This window comes from Pseudorasbora parva, chromosome 25 (genome assembly GCF_024679245.1).
Source record: "Pseudorasbora parva isolate DD20220531a chromosome 25, ASM2467924v1, whole genome shotgun sequence".
Classification (NCBI taxonomy): Eukaryota; Metazoa; Chordata; class Actinopteri; order Cypriniformes; family Gobionidae; genus Pseudorasbora; species Pseudorasbora parva.
In genome coordinates this window covers 17,422,493-17,442,269 of record NC_090196.1, presented here as the reverse complement: position 1 = coordinate 17,442,269, position 19,777 = coordinate 17,422,493, and the positions used below count along the sequence as shown (strand labels likewise).

At 38.0% G+C, this 19,777-nt stretch overlaps 2 protein-coding genes across 2 annotated transcripts; both read left to right on the top strand.

The window, feature by feature from the left end:
* The first annotated feature begins 1,858 nt into the window (after positions 1 to 1,858).
* lrrc10 (leucine rich repeat containing 10) lies at positions 1,859 to 3,969 on the top strand. Its single transcript, XM_067436514.1, has 2 exons — positions 1,859 to 2,042; positions 2,308 to 3,969. Exon 2 carries the CDS (start codon positions 2,317 to 2,319, stop codon positions 3,142 to 3,144), a length of 828 nt encoding a protein of 275 aa, XP_067292615.1. The 5' UTR covers positions 1,859 to 2,042; positions 2,308 to 2,316; the 3' UTR covers positions 3,145 to 3,969.
* A 2,270-nt stretch (positions 3,970 to 6,239) lies between these two features.
* fnbp4 (formin binding protein 4) lies at positions 6,240 to 18,528 on the top strand. The gene is made up of 17 exons (XM_067437242.1): positions 6,240 to 6,430; positions 6,995 to 7,072; positions 7,254 to 7,384; positions 9,171 to 9,321; positions 9,434 to 9,578; positions 10,327 to 10,435; positions 10,561 to 10,884; positions 10,998 to 11,199; positions 12,253 to 12,344; positions 14,997 to 15,101; positions 15,194 to 15,327; positions 16,172 to 16,335; positions 16,579 to 16,820; positions 16,905 to 17,040; positions 17,145 to 17,338; positions 17,431 to 17,588; positions 17,669 to 18,528. Exons 1-17 carry the CDS (start codon positions 6,310 to 6,312, stop codon positions 17,757 to 17,759), a joined length of 2,577 nt encoding a protein of 858 aa, XP_067293343.1. The 5' UTR covers positions 6,240 to 6,309; the 3' UTR covers positions 17,760 to 18,528.
* Positions 18,529 to 19,777: the final 1,249 nt, after the last annotated feature.

Sequence of the window (19,777 nt, the reverse complement as noted above, 5' to 3'; positions counted from 1 at the left end):
ATTTTAGTTGATATTTTGCACATTATATTCTATAATAATATTTTGAATTCTGCCAATTAACAAACCCTATTTAGAATACAGAAAATCTTACAGAATATAATTTACTGCTTCTTTAATGTATAATTTACATCTGCAGCAAAGTGCAGGTAACATGCTGATTAGGAATTCATCGTTTGAGCTGTATGACAAAAAAGGGGGGATGTTTTCAAGATTTAATACTAGGAGTTATAAAACTTTTGATTACTGACAAGTGTATATGGCCTGTTCATGCCACACTCAAAAGCAGCGTGCAAATAACGTATAACGTACAGTCAGCCAATCATTATCAAAAAATACAGCCACGCAGTATGGTTTTATATCACATTAAAGGTGTTTCTTTAAATTATGTTAACCTAAAATCTTTTTTTACTCAAAAATCCAAAGCCACTGGGTTGTTATATAGCATAGACAGTAGCATTTCGGCACTGATCTTATTTTAGCAGTATAAAATATAGTGAAATTATGATCCTATTGTGTATTTACATAATCTTTTATTTTATATGCTTTTATGTAAAACTGTCTTGATATCTTGATGAAGTACAGTACATATAGTAGATTTTTTTTAAAAATCAAAATAACACAAATAAATATATATAATTTAGAAATTATATATGTTTTAAAATAATGTATAAAAGTATGTCAACGTATATATATATATATATATATATATATATAGAGAGAGAGAGAGAGAGAGAGAGAGAGAGAGAGAGTGTGTGTGTGTGTGTGTGTGTGTGTGTGTGTGTGTGTGTGTGTGTGTGTGTGTGTGTGTGTGTGTGTGTCTGTGTGTGTCTGTGTGTGTGAGTCTGTGTGTGTGTGCGTGTGTGTGTGTGTGTGTGTGTGTGTGTGTGTGTGTGTGTGTGTGTGTGTGTGTGTGTGTGTGTGTGTGTGTGTGTGTGTGTGTGTGTTCATTGGTCCATTGTAAGTTACCTTACCACATGCACACCTTACATATGTCAATTTACTGTAAAATACTGTCAACTGTATGTTTTTTGCAAGTACTATGAGCTACCATAGTAAAACAAGCAGTTTAAATAATATTCCCAGAAGTTCCTGCGCTACACATCACTTATGATTACATTTTTTTCCATTATTTTTGTTATCAGTCTATTTTGTGTTACATTTTATGTTATGTAGTTAATGTTTATTGCATTATTTTAGAGTCATGTATGTTACGCTGATGCTGTTTTATCTTTGTACGTATGACCTTGTGCACAGTCTAGAATTTACTATGTTGTATGAACAGCTCACTTAGGAACTCATGATTCATCATGTGGCCTTCTATTGTGCCACTTGTATTATTGTGGTGGTTAACATAAAATTTTAAGACAAAAGGCAGATTATATCACTTAATGAAATATACGGTTATATGCTGTAAAATATATGTGCATCCTGTAAGGCTGGAAACACTATCACAGTATATTTTTCTTATATTTCATTTCTGGCAGCCACAGCTGCTAGTTTTTTTTATTTTTATTTATTTTACCATAAATGTAATGGAATATTTTTGATTATATATTATAATCAGTTTGATTATGACAAAAAAAATATTTTTTTTTATTTTCCATTAGTACTCTTAAACTTTCCAAACCAAATACTGTGGCATGCCATGTAATGTTGAAAGCCTCTATTGGTTGCTCATAACTGGGTCTTATCTTTTTTGGGGGGGTGCACTCAAGTGCTCTCAGTTATGCAGAGGGTCCTGAACGAGATATAAGTGCTTAAATAGAAGGTCTCAGATGACCCTCAAATTCCTTAATCACAAGACACCTTTAGGCTTATCACAGCTCCTGGTCAGCTCCACCTTCCAGAGCTGGAAGAAATCATTTAACCGGAATGGGGAGGAGCATGCTGGATGTCATCTCTGGTGCTCTCGGCGACTGGCAGGGCAGAGGTGTCAGCAGAACACAGGAGCATGGAACACCACACTGCCGCCCATTTTGCGCTTTCAGCCTTTGTGACAAAAAAGCTTGATGGTGAATGAAGATCTACATTTCGACAACCTGGTAAGAATATTTACATCTTTTCATTGCGTCATTCATATCACATATCTACACTCTTAAAAAATAATGGTTATTTATTGGCATCAATGGTTCCATGTAGAACCTTACCATGGAACCTTTCCACTGCACAACATATTCTTTATAAAGGAAAAAGCTTCCATAGATGTTAAAGTTTCTTTATGGAACCATAGATGCCATAAAAGAACCTTTATTTTTACACCTTTATTTTTGAGAGTGAATCTCATAAACCCCTTTTTTGTGTCTTAAGAGATCATGAATGTGGATAGAGAAGATGGGAAATGTTGTGCGGGGTGCCGTGGCCTTTGTGCCCTCCGAGAGATGTCAACGCTTCTTAGTAGGTGACTTAAAGGAGATGCCGCTTGATCGTACTCTAGACCTGAGCAGCAGGCAGTTACGACGCTTTCCCGTCAGAGCTTCTGCTTTCAATGAACTAGTCAAACTCTATCTGAGTGACAACCACCTGAGCAACCTGCCGTCCGAGCTGCGGAACCTGCAGAAGCTCCAGCTTCTAGCCTTGGACTTCAACTGTTTCGAAGAGCTTCCTCTGGTTGTATGCAGCCTCGTTCAGCTTAACATCCTCTACCTTGGTAATAACCGACTGTATGGGCTGCCGAAGGAGCTGGGGAAACTCACTGAGCTCAAAACGTTGTGGCTGGAGACCAACTGCTTCACCAAGTTCCCTCGAGTAATATGCAACCTTCTCAACATCAAGACCCTTCATTTGGGCTACAATCAGCTACGTAGTTTACCCTCAGAGCTTGGGCGACTGGAGGAGCTGCGCAGCATCTGGCTAGCGGGGAACATGCTAACTGACTTCCCTCCTGTCCTGCTGAAGATGCATTACTTGGAGGTGATCGATGTGGACCGCAATCGCATTCGGCAGTTTCCGTCGCTCGCCTACTTAAGAGGCTTGAAGCTCGTCATCTACGACCACAATCCCTGCATTAACGCGCCTGTGGTGGCTGAAGGCGTGAGACGGGTAGGCCGCTGGGCTGACAGCTCTGATGATGAGGAAGATGAGGGTGATGGACAGGTTGCCAGAGCAAGCGTTAAGGTCCAGGGATCACTGGAAAACATTGAGTGAAGAAGATCAGAGAGGAACCGTAGAGCAAACAGCTATATGATACAAAGAGCATCAAGATACTGACGAGTTGTTGAAACTGCAGAGGAAATACTGAGATGTTTAAGAAAATGGACAATTATTGCTTTACAAATTTAGTATCTTTTATAGTTTTTACAATAGTATAGGCCTGGATTCACAGACAGGTCTTAGATTAAGCCAGGATTAGGCCTTAATTAATTTTGAGACAAAACAGTGGCAAAGACACTTGCAAGAGCAAGTTTCATTCGGTTAAAACAGCTCAAACACGCATTTTAGTCTGGGGCTGCTTAAAGAGTTCATTCACCCAAAAATGAAAATCTCTCGATTTTGAAGGCCATAAAAGTGCACCCATACATCAAAAATAAAAAAGGCATTTTGAAGTCTTTATTAACTCCCCGGAGCCATGTGGAGTACTTTTATGATGGATAGACGCACTTTTTTGGCCTTCAAAATCTCGACCCCTATTTATTGCCATTATAGAGCTTGGAAGAGTCAGGACCTTTATATATAACTGGTTGTATTCGTCTGAAAGGAGAAAGTCATATACACCTAGGATGATTTTTACACCTAGGATGATTTTTGGGTGAACTTTCCCTTTAAGCCTTGTCTGTAGTATATATTTTATAGTATATAGTTTATAATTGTAATTAATAGAATTAATTAGATTCATAATAAACAATTAGGACATATATTAGAATTAAAGGGTTAGGTATATTTATGAATTTAAATATTACTTGAATTTAAATGTACACTTTTTGTGCTATTTGTAACACAATTATTTAAATTAAAGAGTATCAGTTTTCTTGATATGACGTGTGCCAAAGTTTCTTTCTTTCTTTCTTTCTTTCTTTCTTTCTTTCTTTCTTTCTTTTTGAGATGTTACTTATGGTTGGTACATCATTTCAGTGTTTACAGTATTGGCAACAATTCCACTTCAGAAAAAAAAAGAAAATATAGAACCATAGAAAATAATCTCAGATTTCAGGCAAGCATTACTTTAATTAAATCAAAATCTGGAGCTGTTCAGTGAGGTTGGCCATGCCAATGACAAATGGTACAATTCTAACAATGTGCCCCTGTTCATAAATAATGCAGGTTTCCTGTAACAGATTCGGGTCTCCATTTTGATGTAAGACTCTTAATAGGTTTTAATCATGCTCTATTGTCCTCCTGCTCTGTAAAATGAAGTCAAGCAGGACACTGTTCACTATTAAAACTAGTTCACAGGTTAAAAATCAACAAGTCAACAAAGATGACAGAATACTTAAAGCAATCGAATATTGTTTAAAATGATGTATATTTTGATGCATATAATTTACGTCATTTACCAATTTAAATCTGTCAATAATGTAGTCCCTCAGAAAAGTGAATTTCATATAGAATTTTCCACCCTTTTTGTGAATGCAAGAAGAACGAGAACACCTTATCTCGCAACTTAGAAGCCAAGAAAGCAAATTTGCATTTAAAAGACTTCTAAACAAAACCCTGGGCTGTCCGTTTATTGATCTAATCAACAATCTGAAATTACTGTTGACTTTGCTTACATAATGGAATATCACACATCTCACAAGTTATTTAGGAAAAAATGACATGTAACCAAATTGAAGGTTATAGAAGTGGCTAGTTGAGTGGGTTACTTATAGCCGGACTAGATGGTGAAATGGCAGTTATTGCTTGCTGGAAGCCAAATCAAGTCAAGTGTAAGAGCCCAGACTGCAACATAATATAGTGTTGGCCCAGATCTGGAACATGTGGATTCAGCACGTTATGCACCAGATGTGGCCCGGGTCTGGGCCGACACTATGTTACTGTCTGGGAGGTGATAATATTTTGGTATAAGGCCTATGTATTTAGACTAGTAAATTAAACATACAACATATAGTATAAACCTTGCAAATACATAATCTGTAGTTAATAGTCAGCCAACTAAATCTTGTATAAATAATATATAAATTATTATATATTAATAAAGGTTGTTAACGAGACATGGCATTGTCACTGTCACACAAGATAAAATGAATATAATTAGTATTGTTGTCATAATTTAAAATGCAGTAAATGGGTAAACAGTTATTTGTCTTACAAACTGCTTTGTTAAATATTTAAGTTTTAGCCAAATCTCAAAATTGTCCTATGGTGTGACTGTCTCAAGAATGGTTCAATAAATTACAACTTTTATAAATTCAAAAGAAAAACATAATTTATCACCAAAACGTGTCCAAAAAAATGTCACAATAAGAAAAAGAAGGGAAAAAAAAGAAAAAAAAAGCATAAAATTGTTACCTCAGGCACAATTAAGTGTCTATTTATAAATAGAATAAACGATTAAATCATACCTGTAGGCACGCCCATCTCGGGAATTTGTAGGGAATTTGGGTATCAAAATTATTTCCGAACTTCCCAGTGGTCAACACGACATCAGAGTGCGTTCATGTGCCCTCTGGAAACTTGTATTTACGATAATTCCGATAGCACGTGAAGGCAGAATATTAGTTGAAGGACCCTATTCAAGGTCAAATTGAAGCCCCAATGTAGGGTGACGATGAATATACAGTGAAAGAATATACAAAGTTATAGTGACCCCTTATATTTTCTCAAACATCGACTTAACACTAAATAATAATTTGCATTTTTTTTCTTCAAAAGTGTTGTTTTAAAAAAAGAAGCATTTACTGCTTATTTGTCAACTATCCATACCGTAATCTACAAATAACAATATAAATTAATTATTAATAAACATACATTAAAAAAATTACACAAACAACGACAAAAAAAACTATAATAAGAAGAATTTATCTAACTTAAAATAAAAAATAAAAAAATAATTTAGCCTCTATTTTACGCGGCAGTTACACGGCATGACAAATTCAAAGTCATTATTCTCCTTTTATACATTGTATTAATATAACAGTATATATAAACGAAAGATCCGCTTATCTTTTTTGTTATCATACGTGTTCATTATATCTAACTGTTAAAGCATTTGCGTTAAGTATATGTCTGGCAGAAAGGAAGACAAAACGTTATATAAGCTATATGATAACTTTTATTTTGAAGGACACTAAGTCAATCAGCCATTTGGAAAGCAAGAGCGTTCAGTTTCACAGGGCTGAGATTGAGAGCGGAGCTCCATTACTAGCTGCAGTGATGGGGAAGAAGACTCGCACAGGCACCGGCAGGAGAACTATATTACAGCTCTCACCGCCGGGACCGAACCGCATCGCTACGGGAGCCGCTAGAGAGGACGGAGTCGCCTCTGGATCCGAAGGTGGGCAAGAACGAGATCAGTCAGATCGTACAAAGTCGTCGGTTAATTCAGATAACGTTACACAAAAACATGCAGCAACACGAAACCATTTTAAGACAAACACGCGTGTGGAAAAACGGGTTTATTTAGTAAACTAGTTGGCTTACATTTGGCTAACGTTAATCATAATAAAAAAGTATGATATTTGTTTTCTTGTGGTTAACGTTAAATAGTTTAAAAATCACTTAAACGATTTAGTTCAGTTCATTCCCTTTTAATATCCGTTGTCAAGTTTAGCGTTAGCCACAATGCTACCGATGAACCGAAAAATGTTGCTGCTGATAGAGCTTGACTAGCTGGTTATGACTTAACGTTGAACAACATAAAATCATGCTTAATGATTTACTGTTATACATTAAAGATGAGTTTTTCTTATTCAATACATTTATAAGCCACATTTGCAGTTAGCAGCGCATCCTCAACAAGGCTTCAGACAAAGCTTTAGCGAACATGCTAATTCACTCGCACCAGAAACAGCTTGTATATAAATGTTTTAAACATGTTACAAACTGTTTACTTTTGTAGACGAACCTGAGGGTAACAACACAGACGGGCAAAGAGAGGTTACTATAGTAATGAAGACACCAGCTGTGAAGGCCACACGTAAGTTATGCCAAATTTGTCACCATAATATAAACTGTAAACTACATTGTAAGTATATATATATATATATATATATATATATATATATATATATATATATATAGTTACACACACACACTATTAAACAGGTTAAAGAATGTTAATCAAATGTATTACAAATGTCATTGTATTTTCTCTGTAGAGGGTTTATCTCTGCTTGGAGCTTATGAAGACAGTGAAGATGAAGATGCAGCGGAAAACGCCTCGACTGCCACAAAGGCGAAACATAACCAGTCTGCAGACATTGACAGCACACTTGCCAATTTTATGGCGGTGAGTGAAGGCATGGGCTACTTGAAGGGTTAATTCACAAACGTGAAAAATGTCATTGATTACTTATACCCTCATGATGTTCCAAACTCATACGACTTTCGTTTATCTTCAGTACGCAGGTGAAACATCATCATCTGTTACTTCGTTGAAAGTTTATACATCCAAAATTGGTGCCACTTTTTGATGCTTCAAAAAGTTAATAATCATGGGGTTTAATAAATTCTTTATATTAGGGCTGGAACAATGCGTCAATGTAATCGATTACGTAAATTAGTTGTTTTGCGTGGAGTGCCTTGATTCGTCACGCTGTTTATGTTCCCCAATGATGACGGCTCTTGGGCATGTGGAAAACCAGCTGTTATTACACAAGTATCAAGCCCAATCTAAAGTGTTGTTGTTGTTTTTTAACGGTGACTGAATAAAATGGTTCTCTGAAAACTCTGTAAAACTGAAATGACAATCTGCACAACTTTTAATCAAGAGAATTTGAAAAGAAAACATCTAGGGGCTCTCCTACCTCAAAAGGAACAGTTGTGGCCGAAAGTATACTTTGTTTTTTTAAAAGTCAAATGCACAGCCTTGCAAAGTATACTTTTTTTAACTTGTATGTGTACACAGGTTCAATGCATGCAAAGTTTTAAGCAATCTCTCTCCACAAGTTACAAAATTAACCTGGCAGTGCACATTCAGTACGTGCATACTCTTGATGATGAAATTTGCATCACACACTAAACTGACCCTTGTGTATGAGTAAAATTGAAGTATACTTTGGCCTTTATGTTTGGAGAGTCAGACATTTTAATACTGGCAAGAAACAGATACAGACATGGCACCTAACCAACAAACGCTTCTTGGGCTTGCTGCTCTGTGTATCCCCTCGGTTTTGTGTGTGTGTGTGCACTACTCACTTCTCCTAATGTGTGCACACTAACTTGGATGTGTTAAATGCAGAGGACAAATTTCAAGTATGCCTTGCCATACTTGGCCTTCACTTCAATAACTCACTTCAAAATGAAGAGATGGCAGCATGAGTGTTTGGACTATTAAGGGGGACACACACAGGACGCGAAGCTCAGCGCCGCGTCTCAGGTATCTCGCACCAGACTTTTGAATTGACTTCTGACAGAAGAGCTACACAATGAGTGTATCTTGTAGCACAGGGTGAAATCTTTTAGGGAAATATGAATTTAATATAAAACCTTGAAATGTAGCTGGCGCGGCAGGATTTTTAACAACTTCGTGAGTTGCCGAGGACAGGTACCGAATGCCGCCGGTGTGCGTACACAATTGAAAATAGTGTGTTCGAATTCTAAAGACGTGGTAATTCGGAGCTTCGCGTTCGGTGTGCGCCCCCCTTTACAGTGAATTTTTTTAACGCTGCACTAGAATATGGTTGTCAGTCCCTTATTTTGTTTATTACGTCTGCATTCCTGCAGAATCCTAATTTTTATGAGCTGCCGTTTGTGTTACGAGACGTGTGGCTCAGACGTTCCCTCTGGATCCTCAACCGATTACAAAGCATTTAACGGTGTTGTTGGTTATTTAAAAATAATCAGTAGATTATTCGATTAATCAGGTCGTCTAATTGATTTGATAAATTATATAAACAATCAGCAAACGCACATTTGCTTGATGCGCAAGAAGGGTTTGGAACAACGTGAGAATGAGTAACTCAAATTTTTGGAAGAACAATCCCTTTAAGACCAGAATTATTGATTTATGCACATTTTCTCTTAAAAACTGTGTTTTTTCTATCCACATGGGATATCATATGTCTTCCCCAAAGGAAATTGATGCGATTACGACCCAACCAGCCCAGGCAGATGAATCGGGGACAGAGCCAAGCGCACCAGCCCCAACCCCTCCTCGTCCCGAACCCAAAACAGACCAGCAGACTCAAGAATTTCAATACGACACACAGTACTCCCTCGCAGGAGGTGAATTCTCTAGCCAACTGTTTCGGTTTCTTACGTAGAGTATAAATCTCAAAATATTAAAAAAACCACCGTGGGAGTTAATACTTTTTTTTTCTTGTGGTCGGGTATGTAGCTGGGTTGGAGATGGGAGATTGGCAGGAAGTGTGGGACGAAAATACCGGCTGTTACTACTACTGGAATACTCAGACCAATGAGGTGGCCTGGGAGCTTCCGCTTTACCTGGCAGACCAGATGCAGAGTCTACAATACACTGGCAGGTGAGTACAGCAAAACCAACTTTATATAAATATACAGTACCGGTCAAACGTTTGGAAACATTACTCATTTTAATGTCCCTTATGCTCATCAAGCCTGCATTTAAAATCAAAATTAAAAATTCCATTCCTAAAACTCATAGCAATTAGCCGACTTCAGATAACCATAACTTTTGTTTCAGTCAAGCCAAAAATAAATAAATAAATACATTTGTAAAGGACTCGATGACAGCTTTAATATGATATCAAAAACTAAAAGGTAAAATTTATACGTGTTTTTTCTAGGTTGTCGTAGATGACATCACATTTGATCAAATTTACAGAAAAAACGTAATATTGTGACATTGCATTTTAAAATAATGGTTTTCTATTTAAATATACTTTAAAATATGATTTATTTCTGTGATGCAAAGCTGAATTTTCATCAGATTTATTATCAATGTTGGACTCAGTTGTGCTGCTTAGTACTTTTTTATAATCGGTTATAATTTATAATATTTTATGCATTTTATATGTATATTTTTAATATATAATATATTAATTATAATAAATATTAATTTTCTAGAAAAATATCACATTGTTCATCCTAGTTTTTTTAGAAATATTGCAATGTAAATGCAATTTTAAAAATATACAGTATTTATTTTAAAATATTCTCTATTAATTCTCTATCTACTTTGTGTGTATATATACATATTTGTGTGTTTATCATGTATTTGATATATTCATCTTGGAATTTTATTTTCCACAGCTCATCTGTAAATGGCAATGGTGTGGCACATCATAGCACTTTTACTGAACAGTCTGTCGCAGTTGCAGCGGCTCCTGCTCCTGCATCTAAGAGAGAAACCAAAAAGAAGGCAAGGACTTTTTTTGCGACTTGCCCCTTAATTACACAAGATGGGGAAAACAATTACTAGGAATTATTTTCTTTTGTTTTACATTTTGGTCATTAGTGTAAATTCTTCCTCCTCTGTTCACACAGGATGTAATCGAGAGTGTTGTGGCTTTGACCAGCGAAGAAGAAGAGCGACGAGGAGTGGCAGCTACTCTTCTTGCACCTCTCATCCCAGAGGAGGTGAAGGAGGCCGAGGAGAAGTGGAGGAAGAAGGTGCTGGCCATAGAGGAGACCGTAGAAGCTCCCCAGGAAGTAGAAGGAGAAGGCACTCAGTCATTGGAATCCCCCATTCTCCGGGACACGGATAGCCAGAGTAACCAGCGCAGTAGGAACCACTCAGCAGAATCTTCCGACAGGGAGGAGGCTGAAGAAGACACCATGGAACTAGAACTAGCGCTAGAGAGGAAAAAAGTGAGTTGCATCTTTAGAAATAACTTTTTAGTCTATATTGTATGATTATTCCTATATTCTGGTAGGAAGCTTCTGTTTTCAAATGGTGATATTGAATGTTTGTTCTTCTACAGGCTGAACTCCGTGCCTTGGAGGAAGGTGACGGCAGTGCCGGTGGTTCTAGCCCCTGTTCTGAAGCTAGTCAAGATGGGCATCGTAATTTACTTGTGAAGAAGAGCAAATGGAAGACGGCCTTCCTCCGTGCGCCAAGTCCTGACTCGAGCAGCCGGGGCTCAGACAAGGTGGAATGGGCCACTCCAGAGCACTCAGACAATGGTAAAGATTGGCTAATTATTAGGGCTGGGTATTGACACACAAATTTGATTTGAATTCACAAGATTGCGATAAATAAAATAAAAAACACTTCACAGGGATTTAGTCTGTACTACATTACTGTACTTTACAATTGATTTAAGGTTACTATATTTTATATAAATATTTAGGTAGTTATACTATTAACTTAAAAAAATATATATAAACATTTAAATGGTGGCTTATCATAAACATTCAATGGATTTATTAAAACAAGCATAAAAACATATAATTAATAATATGTAATATAGTACATGGTATATATTTTGCCAAAAAAATGTTTCTTGCTGGCTGAGTTTATGGTCACTGAATGGCTTTTCTGAGCTTACTGTAACTACGTGACATTGTTTACAAGCTGGTTTATTGATGTCTCCCGATTACGTGACGTCATAGGGATTTCGGTAAGTTGTACTGCATCTTTCAACTTACCTTCTGATGTTCATTTATTTCGTGCTGTAACTAGTAGTAAAGAGGAAGAGTCGATCAGTTCACTTGCTGCTTCGCTTGAACTGAGGCGGCAACAGCGATTGAATCGTCACAGCACAATAAAGAGCACAAATCGGTATTTAAGGTTTGAATTTCATAAAATGGACAGAATCTGAAATGAGACTTTTTCATATCAACACTAACAAAGCACAAAGCTTATGGCTATTTATTGAATGGGAGGTGCGGGGAAAAAAAGTTGTCACACTAGGGTCATAAGGGTCCAGTACTCACTACTAACTAATTTTTAATGACTTTTGCCTCAATAAAATCTTAATTACTATTTATTAGTAGTTAGTAAGGTAATTGTTTAGGTTTTGGGCAGGATTAATGGATGGAGAATAAGGCATTATGTGCTTTATACATACTAAAATCCTAGTAATATGCATGCAAATAAGCAATTAGTTAATAGCGAGAATTTGACCCTAAACTATAGTGTTAACAAAAGTCCTTTCATTCATCAACTGAATCGGTAAATTTGGTTTTGTACTTTGTAAATGAATAAGTGACTTACTAAACCTTTTGTGTTTAAAGCACATTCCAAAACAGCTGAGAAGCAAGGAGAAGAAGAAGAAAAGGAGAAGCCTGTATCCAAAGCTCTTCAAAAGGAAGAAGAGGACCTCAAGGTATTTTTAATGCTTGATCCTGTTCTTAAATCAGCACTAGGTAACTTTTCAACCTTCATAATATATTTTCAAGACTCTTGTGATGATGCATCGACTTACAATAGGTTGAATGACACGTCTGCCATAGCCTGATGGGGTCTGTATCGTTTTTAATCGTACTTTTAAACTTCGAGTTTTGGGTAGTAACCCAAGAACAAAAAGAACTACAAAATTCGACTGCTTTACGGCATATACGTCACTTCCACCCACACCCACACTTCCTTAAATTCAGACGTGCGAACCCAACTTTGTTCGTCGGATAATATAGTCATGTCCGAAGCAGCACAGACAAATAAGAAATAAAAGGTTTTGTTGGAGGAAAGCAATAAGAGGAAACGAAAAAGTGATCGGATTAAAGGCAGGACGAGGATCAACATTGGACCAGCGTTTGCTCGTTGGCGTGAGCTGAAGGAGGCGTGCCCGATTTGGCCCGCCCCGCACCACTGTACATATTTTTACAACCCGCCCCGCACCCGCGACCATTAAATAGACATACGGGGTCCGTGGATTATGAGATGACCCGCGCATTACAAGTTCAGGGCTATCAGGGTTGTCATGTCAACAAATGCACGCGCGATGGCATCTCCTGTTGTAGGATGACAGCGCTTACGACAGTAGTTGAGGACATTATTTTTTCCCAACTGTAGGGGGCCCAGAGAGCAAAAGTTACCAAGTGCTGCTTTGTGTGCAAATAAACTTTGTACATTAGTTTTCTTCAATCTGTTGTCAAAATGTAATGGCTTATTTAAGTTTGGGGTCTGTAAGATTTTTTTTAATGCAATTTCTTAGTCTTACCAAGGCTGTATTTATTTAATAACAGGGTATCCGCGGGGTCTTGAAAAGTCTTTAAAGGTGATAAATCAATTTTGGGAAAATTAAGACCCTTATAAAGTATTAAAAAGTCTTATCACGGCTTTATAAAGTCTTACATTTTGAAAGTATTTTGTTCAAGCTTTGTCAAAAGAATTTGACTCCAAAAAGTATTTAATAATATATTTATTTTCATCCCCATAAGTGTTAAAAAACAACGGGATGCTCAGTCTGAGATCGGCTCGGAGCGCGCGCCAGGGATCGAAATTAGCGCCGCCACCAGCCAAATGCGGCTGATTTTGAGTTGTGGCGGTAAACTCGCTTCACCTACCGAGCTGTTTCACCTCTTTTTAAACTTTGTTCAATGCATGCGAGTGCTACCGTATGTGCGCTTATAACCAGTCGTTTTCTCCGTCATCACTCGCGTGAAGACGCGCTGTGAGACTCGCGCGCGCTGAGAGAAGATCTGACGCTGTGCATCATCCGAGAGCGCGCGCTCGTCTCACAGCGCGCAAATATTGAGTTCTCTTTCAAGTCTTGCGCTTACACGGACAAAATCACACAAGAAGTATGTCAACATGTCCATCTTGATGAGTATCCTAGCAGACATAGTCTGAATATGCCTTAAGTATGCACAGTCAAGAAAGACGAGCATATCCCTGCATCAGGTCTTAAAGGCGCAGTAGCCTTTACTGCTGCCTGAGGGATGTCCTTATATTTAGTTTGACATTAAACAATGCTCTTGATTGAATAGCTTTTGTAAGTTTAATAAGGATTAATCTTTCATTTAAACAGTTAAATATTCAGTTATTTTACATGTGATTACTTTATTCAATTTCTGTACCTTTCTGCAGGCCAGTAGACCTGTACATTATTATTTAATGTACACATGAGTGAGGTCGAGTTAAACATTTTAGTTTAAATTTTATTTTTCGGTTTTCAGCTTTGGTTTCTTCTTTTTTGGTTTCGGCCAAGAATTTTGATTTCGGTGCATCCCATTCTGATAATGTTCTGCTCAGTATGTTGTCAACACGCTTCAAAGATGCCAGAACGAATAGTTTCATTCATGGGACTAAAAAACATAAAACTGGAAGCCATAAAAGACCACAAATCATCGTGAAAATGTCAGTATTTCATTGAGACTTGAGATTAAATAAACTGCTTAAGAATTGTAGAGCTTGTAGTATTAATTTTCACATGCAGTTACACATTGTCAGTTAAAAACAAAAAAGTAGCTGGTAAAAACATTGAGTGGTAGACTTTGAAAAAAGTTAATTTTCATCCCGGGCAAGCGCTGTCTACGGGTGACGTCATGTATTTTGCGAAATGCGCAGTTAGGTGATGTGTCGCCCTCCATATGTTGCGAAACGGATATGCAATATAAACAATACAAAATTGGCCTACGGTAGAGATTTTAAGTCTACATTCGACTACAACTGTTTATTAAAGGTTTGTTGCAGATTAGAACTTGAAGTGCGATGAGGTCTTAAAATATTTTGAGAAGGTCTTTAAAAAGTCTTAAAAAGGTATTGAAATTAACTTCAGGATTCCTGCATATACCCTGAATAAGTAAAATTGAAAAACAGTAATATTGTGAAAGACCTGTTTTCTATTTTAATATATTACAATGTAATTAATTCCTGTGATGCAAAGCTGAATTTTCAGCGTCATTACTCATTACTACAGTCTTCAGTTTCACATGATCCTTCAGAAATCATTCTAAATTGAAAGATCTTCTCTTATACCGCATCGTTACACTAGTAATACGTTTTTATTAAAAGTTGTCCTTGTTGCCGCCTCTAGTTTCAGATCGGAGAGCTTGCTAACACACTCACCAGCAAAATGGAGTTCTTGGGAATCGACAAGAAAACCATCTCGAACTTTCAACTGCTGTTGCTGCAAACGGAGGTAAGAAAGCAGACAATAAGCTCATAAGCTTTATTTAAACTTCCCTGGTCCGTGTATTGAAATGGCCTTTCGACTTGTCTCCCTTCCTTTAGACGCGGATCGCAGACTGGAGAGAGGGCGCTCTGAACGGAAACTATCTCCGGCGCAGGCTGCAAGAAGCCGCCGAGCACATAAAACATTACGAACTTAACGCCACTCCCAAAGGCTGGTCCTGCCACTGGGACAGGTACGCGCTCCTTACCTTTAACATCCTTATCACTCCCCCTCCCTAAAAGTCCCCCTCCTCATGTGACGATTGACACTGCCTCCGCCGCTATGACAAACGCGCGACTGATTTGCACTTGTTGTATTACTGGGGAGTGTTTACGAGCACGGATAAAGACAGAAGGTAATCCTGATAAGGGAGCGTCTCTAAAGAGCCAGCCTGACCACCAAAGAATTGGGCCCCATCGCTTCCCCTCAAAGTCAGTCTAAAGGGTTAGGAAGGTGGTTGCGCGTGCGAGAGCTTTGAACTTTGCAGGACTGCCCCCAAAATGATGGGAGAATTGAGTGACACAGAGTGACCATATGGAAGCAGCGTGTCACACGAGCATCAATAAAGGAAGACGATGCCTTGCCCTCGGAGCCTGAAGGTCAGACCAATCTATTTCATTGTTTTACTGGATTTCTTTCCATGCACTATTGATGATTGTTAAATAAAAATGTTGTCTTTTACCCTCTGTTGAAGATGCCTGCCTTAAGGCATCTTGCGGAGGGGTTTTGTCAGTGTGAGTATTGCCATGATTTGTAATGATGTTGGTAACTTTTCAGGATTGGAGATTTCTTTCTTTTTTTGCCATGTTTTTTATTTTAATTTTATTTTAAGAGATAATTAAGGTGGGTTCTTTATTAGTGCACCCATTGTAATCTGGTTTCTCCTCTGGGCTCCCAATGAAGCCCAGTTCAACATTCCCTCATTAGGGAACTAGAGCCCCCCTTTCCCTTTGACTCTCCAAGGGTCTCACGACCTTGAAATCAGTCGAGGGAAAAGTTGCTAAGACGCATCTGTGTGTTTGTTTCTCCACCTCTAGAGAGCACAGGCGGTACTTCTATGTGAACGAGCGGACCAATGCTTCCCAGTGGGAGTTTCCAGTCGTGCAGGAGGAAGAGGAAACCAAGCCACCTCTGCCGCCCACAGCTGCCCCCGGAGACGCTACTAGCCAACCATCTGCAGAAACCACTGCTACTATAACAGGTCAGGGTTGTTAGTCATTTCACCTTTATTTAAAAATACATTTATTAATTTTAATATTATACATACGATGACTTGAATGCACCTCTTTCATCGATTTTATTTATTTTTTAAATTCTAATGTTAAAATCACCAATTGCATAGGCTGCAATTTTGATTTAATTATTTAGGAAAACAATTTTAACCACGGCAAATAAACAAACATACATGATGTATTATAGTTTTTATTTTTATTTAAATAAACAGGAACTTTAGGAGATGTGCAGTCCTATTGGTTGGCTCCCCCGCCTCCTCAGCCACCATTGCCTCCTCTTCCTCCAGAGGTTCCGCCCCCTCCACCTACGGAGCAACCGCCGCCACCCCCTCCACCGCCTGAATCTCCACCTCCACCCCCTCCACCACCCCTTGAAGATGACGGAGAGATCGAGGAAGTGGAAATGGAGGATGAGGACTCAGAGCCCCCGGCTCCTGGAACAGAAGAGTTCAAGGTCACTTTTTTTTCGAGAGTCAAGATTGTTTAGCTTGAGCTTTAGTGCAAAGTAAAGCTATATGTTTTAATGTCTTTTCCTTAGGCGGCTGAAGCAGCAGCATCTTTGGCATCTGCGGCTAAAGGACAGAAACGCAAGGCCCCAGGCTCCGTCCCACTGCCCAAAACAGTCACCATCGGCAGCAGCCCCATTCTTTACACCCAACCCATTGCCACAGCTGGTAAGAATAATTTACCATTACACATTACATCAGTAATCATTTTCGAAGAGCGCCCTGTCTTGTGGCAAGATGTTGTTCTTTATGTTCCTCTCATTCTTTCACAGCTCCACTTCTTGTTGGTAATGCTTACTGGGGGATGACCGCTGCAGTTGCACCTCCTTTGCCTACAGAAAGCATACTCCCACCAATGCCAATCCTGCCCCCACAACCACCCCCTCCTGCTCCACAACCTCCCAGCGTCCTGGAACCCACAAACAAAGTCCTTACAGATAAAACCAAGAAGCTAAAAAAAGAAAAGGTAGGTTTTTTTTTTATGTTGGGTTTGTTTAGTTTGGTTTTTTAGAAAGAATTAATAGGAAATAATTTGCTGCGATTTTTGTTTTCATAAAGACAAAGAAGAGCAAGACGAAGATGCCGTCCCTTGTAAAGAAGTGGCAGAGCATTCAGAAAGAGCTAGATGAAGAGGAGAAGTCAAGCTCGAGCGATGAAGATCGAGACCATCTCAACAGCAAACGCATCGAGGAATGGAAACTGCAACAGCTTTCAACGTACGTTTGAAGAAGCCAATGCCAAGGTTATCTACACACATTTGAGATGATAAACTGATTTTTTTTGTCTTCATTTGCAGAGGGAAGGCTGGGAAGAATGCTAACTTTGAAGCACTGCCTGAAGACTGGAGGGATAGACTGTTAAAGAAAAGAAAGATGCAGAGTTCGTAATATCAGTCTTGAAAACTTCTGGCAGGGTTGGACTAAACAGCTTTTTGGCATTGTGTCCCACGTGCTAAGCTTCAGTGGACTTTGAATGAATGTTTATTTTTTTGATAAGCGCACATTGTCTGTTGGAGCCTATTTTAGGTAAACTGTGCTGTAAATTCAAATGCATCATCTTGTGATTCAAAGGTATACATTGTTCAGAAGTTATTTTAAAGATGCAGTGAACCTGAAACCAGGTTTAACATGTACAGAATTTTTGTTCTACTTTTTTTTATTACCCCAACCATGAAACCTGTGCACGATTTGTCTAAAAAATTAAAACCTAATGAAATCAATATTAAACTGTCCCATTTCTTCAGTTTCTAAGAACTGTTATCTTACAAAGAAAATCCTTAGTTTTGTACAACGTCAAGGGTGCAAACATCAGCCCAACATTTCAGCTTTTACATTGCTGTAACTGTGGATCCGGATTAGATTAATCTCAGAACAGACAAATTGACCACTTGTAATAAGTTTCAGCTATGCTTCCATAAACAATTCAATTGAAACTTCCACCATGGCCACTCCATTGCACTTTAAAATATGCTTCATATGTGAACTATCTATTTCCCCCCCACTGATGTGTGATGAACAGTCAACTCAACAAAAATGCTATGTTCACAATGTCTTACTTTTAAATCTTGTGATGTTCAGTGTAAATGTTCCCCGAATTGGGGCTGTAGAGCCATTACAATTTTTCTACGTTGTAGATAATAAACTTTTTTTCCACAAATGTCTTGTTCAAGAAACTGTTCTGTGAGCTGTTATCATTAACTAAAGCTATTTTAAAAAGTACTTTTTTTTTTAACACAAACTAAAATATAAAAAACTTATACTTCAAGTAAATATTTTATTTTGTTGCCCAAGACAACAGTTTTATTTTTTGATCAGTTTAAGTGTGTAAATAAATTTTTAATTACACCATGATTTACTCACCTTAAAGGCATCCTAGGTGTATATGACATTCTCCTTTCAGACTGCAATCAGGGTTAGGGTAAAAAATGTCCTGGCTAATTCAACCTTTATAATGGCAGCCCAAAATTTGAAGCCCAAAAAAGCCCATCCAGTATAAAATGCGACCCCAGAGGCCTGTTGCTTAAAGCTGGTTGAACAAACTGAGTTTCAGAGTAGGTTTACAGTTGATAAATCCAACCTGGTTTAGATCAAGTTCAACCGTTTATCAAAGCTTGGTATAAACGTTCTCTGTCAACTGCGTGTGCACCTGAAAGTGTGACATGTGCGGCAAACAGCCAATCACAGTGTCCGTTTGATTTACTTTTGAAGATTGAGAGATCGTTTTGAAAATGATCATGTAATTAAATGTGTTTACAAAGCAGGAATAAACACTGCTGCTTTAGCGACAGTTTGAGAAGGCAGCTTAAGACCTGACTATATCAATGCATGACGTGAATCAAAGAAATATGCCTATTAATTATAGGTTCACAAAGAGCTGAAATGAATACACGTTTAAAATAATTATGACTGCATGTATTATATTTACTATTTGGCTACTTGTCAATCAATATAGTATTTATTTGAACATATATTAATTGAACGTGATTATAAATCATAACGTAAATATAATAAATAATTAGCACCAAAATATTTGAGAGAATTAAAAAATTAGCACCACAATTTTATTTCTAAAGTTTTTTCATTATGAACTGCTTTAATTTAGAACGAGAGATACAGGGGGTGTGGCTTTATTGTGTCTTTACCTGATTGGTCCAGTTTGGTTTCGTGATCTCTAACCCAGAATAAAACCTGCTCCAGAGCAGGTTAGCTGGGCACAGTGTAAGTGACCATGGTGATAAACACAGCTAAAAACCAATCCATCTTCTTGAGCCCGAAAAACCCAAGGGGGTAATCTAGCGCTCGGAAAGCGTTCCACCCATAGGGGCTGCCATTGCTAACCAAGCCATCACCTGCTGTTAGCATCCCATTGACTCCCATTCATTTTTGAGTCACTTTGACAGTGAATA

What these genes read in the sequence shown, in the direction of transcription:
- lrrc10 (XM_067436514.1), top strand. Translation starts at nt 2,317, where the DNA reads ATGTGGATAGAGAAGATGGGAAATGTTGTGCGGGGTGCCGTGGCCTTT.
- fnbp4 (XM_067437242.1), top strand. Translation starts at nt 6,310, where the DNA reads ATGGGGAAGAAGACTCGCACAGGCACCGGCAGGAGAACTATATTACAG. An exon ending in TAGCGCTAGAGAGGAAAAAA is followed by an intron (nt 10,885 to 10,997) that starts GTGAGTTGCATC and finishes GTTCTTCTACAG; the next exon opens with GCTGAACTCCGTGCCTTGGA. An exon ending in TGCTGTTGCTGCAAACGGAG is followed by an intron (nt 15,102 to 15,193) that starts GTAAGAAAGCAG and finishes CCCTTCCTTTAG; the next exon opens with ACGCGGATCGCAGACTGGAG.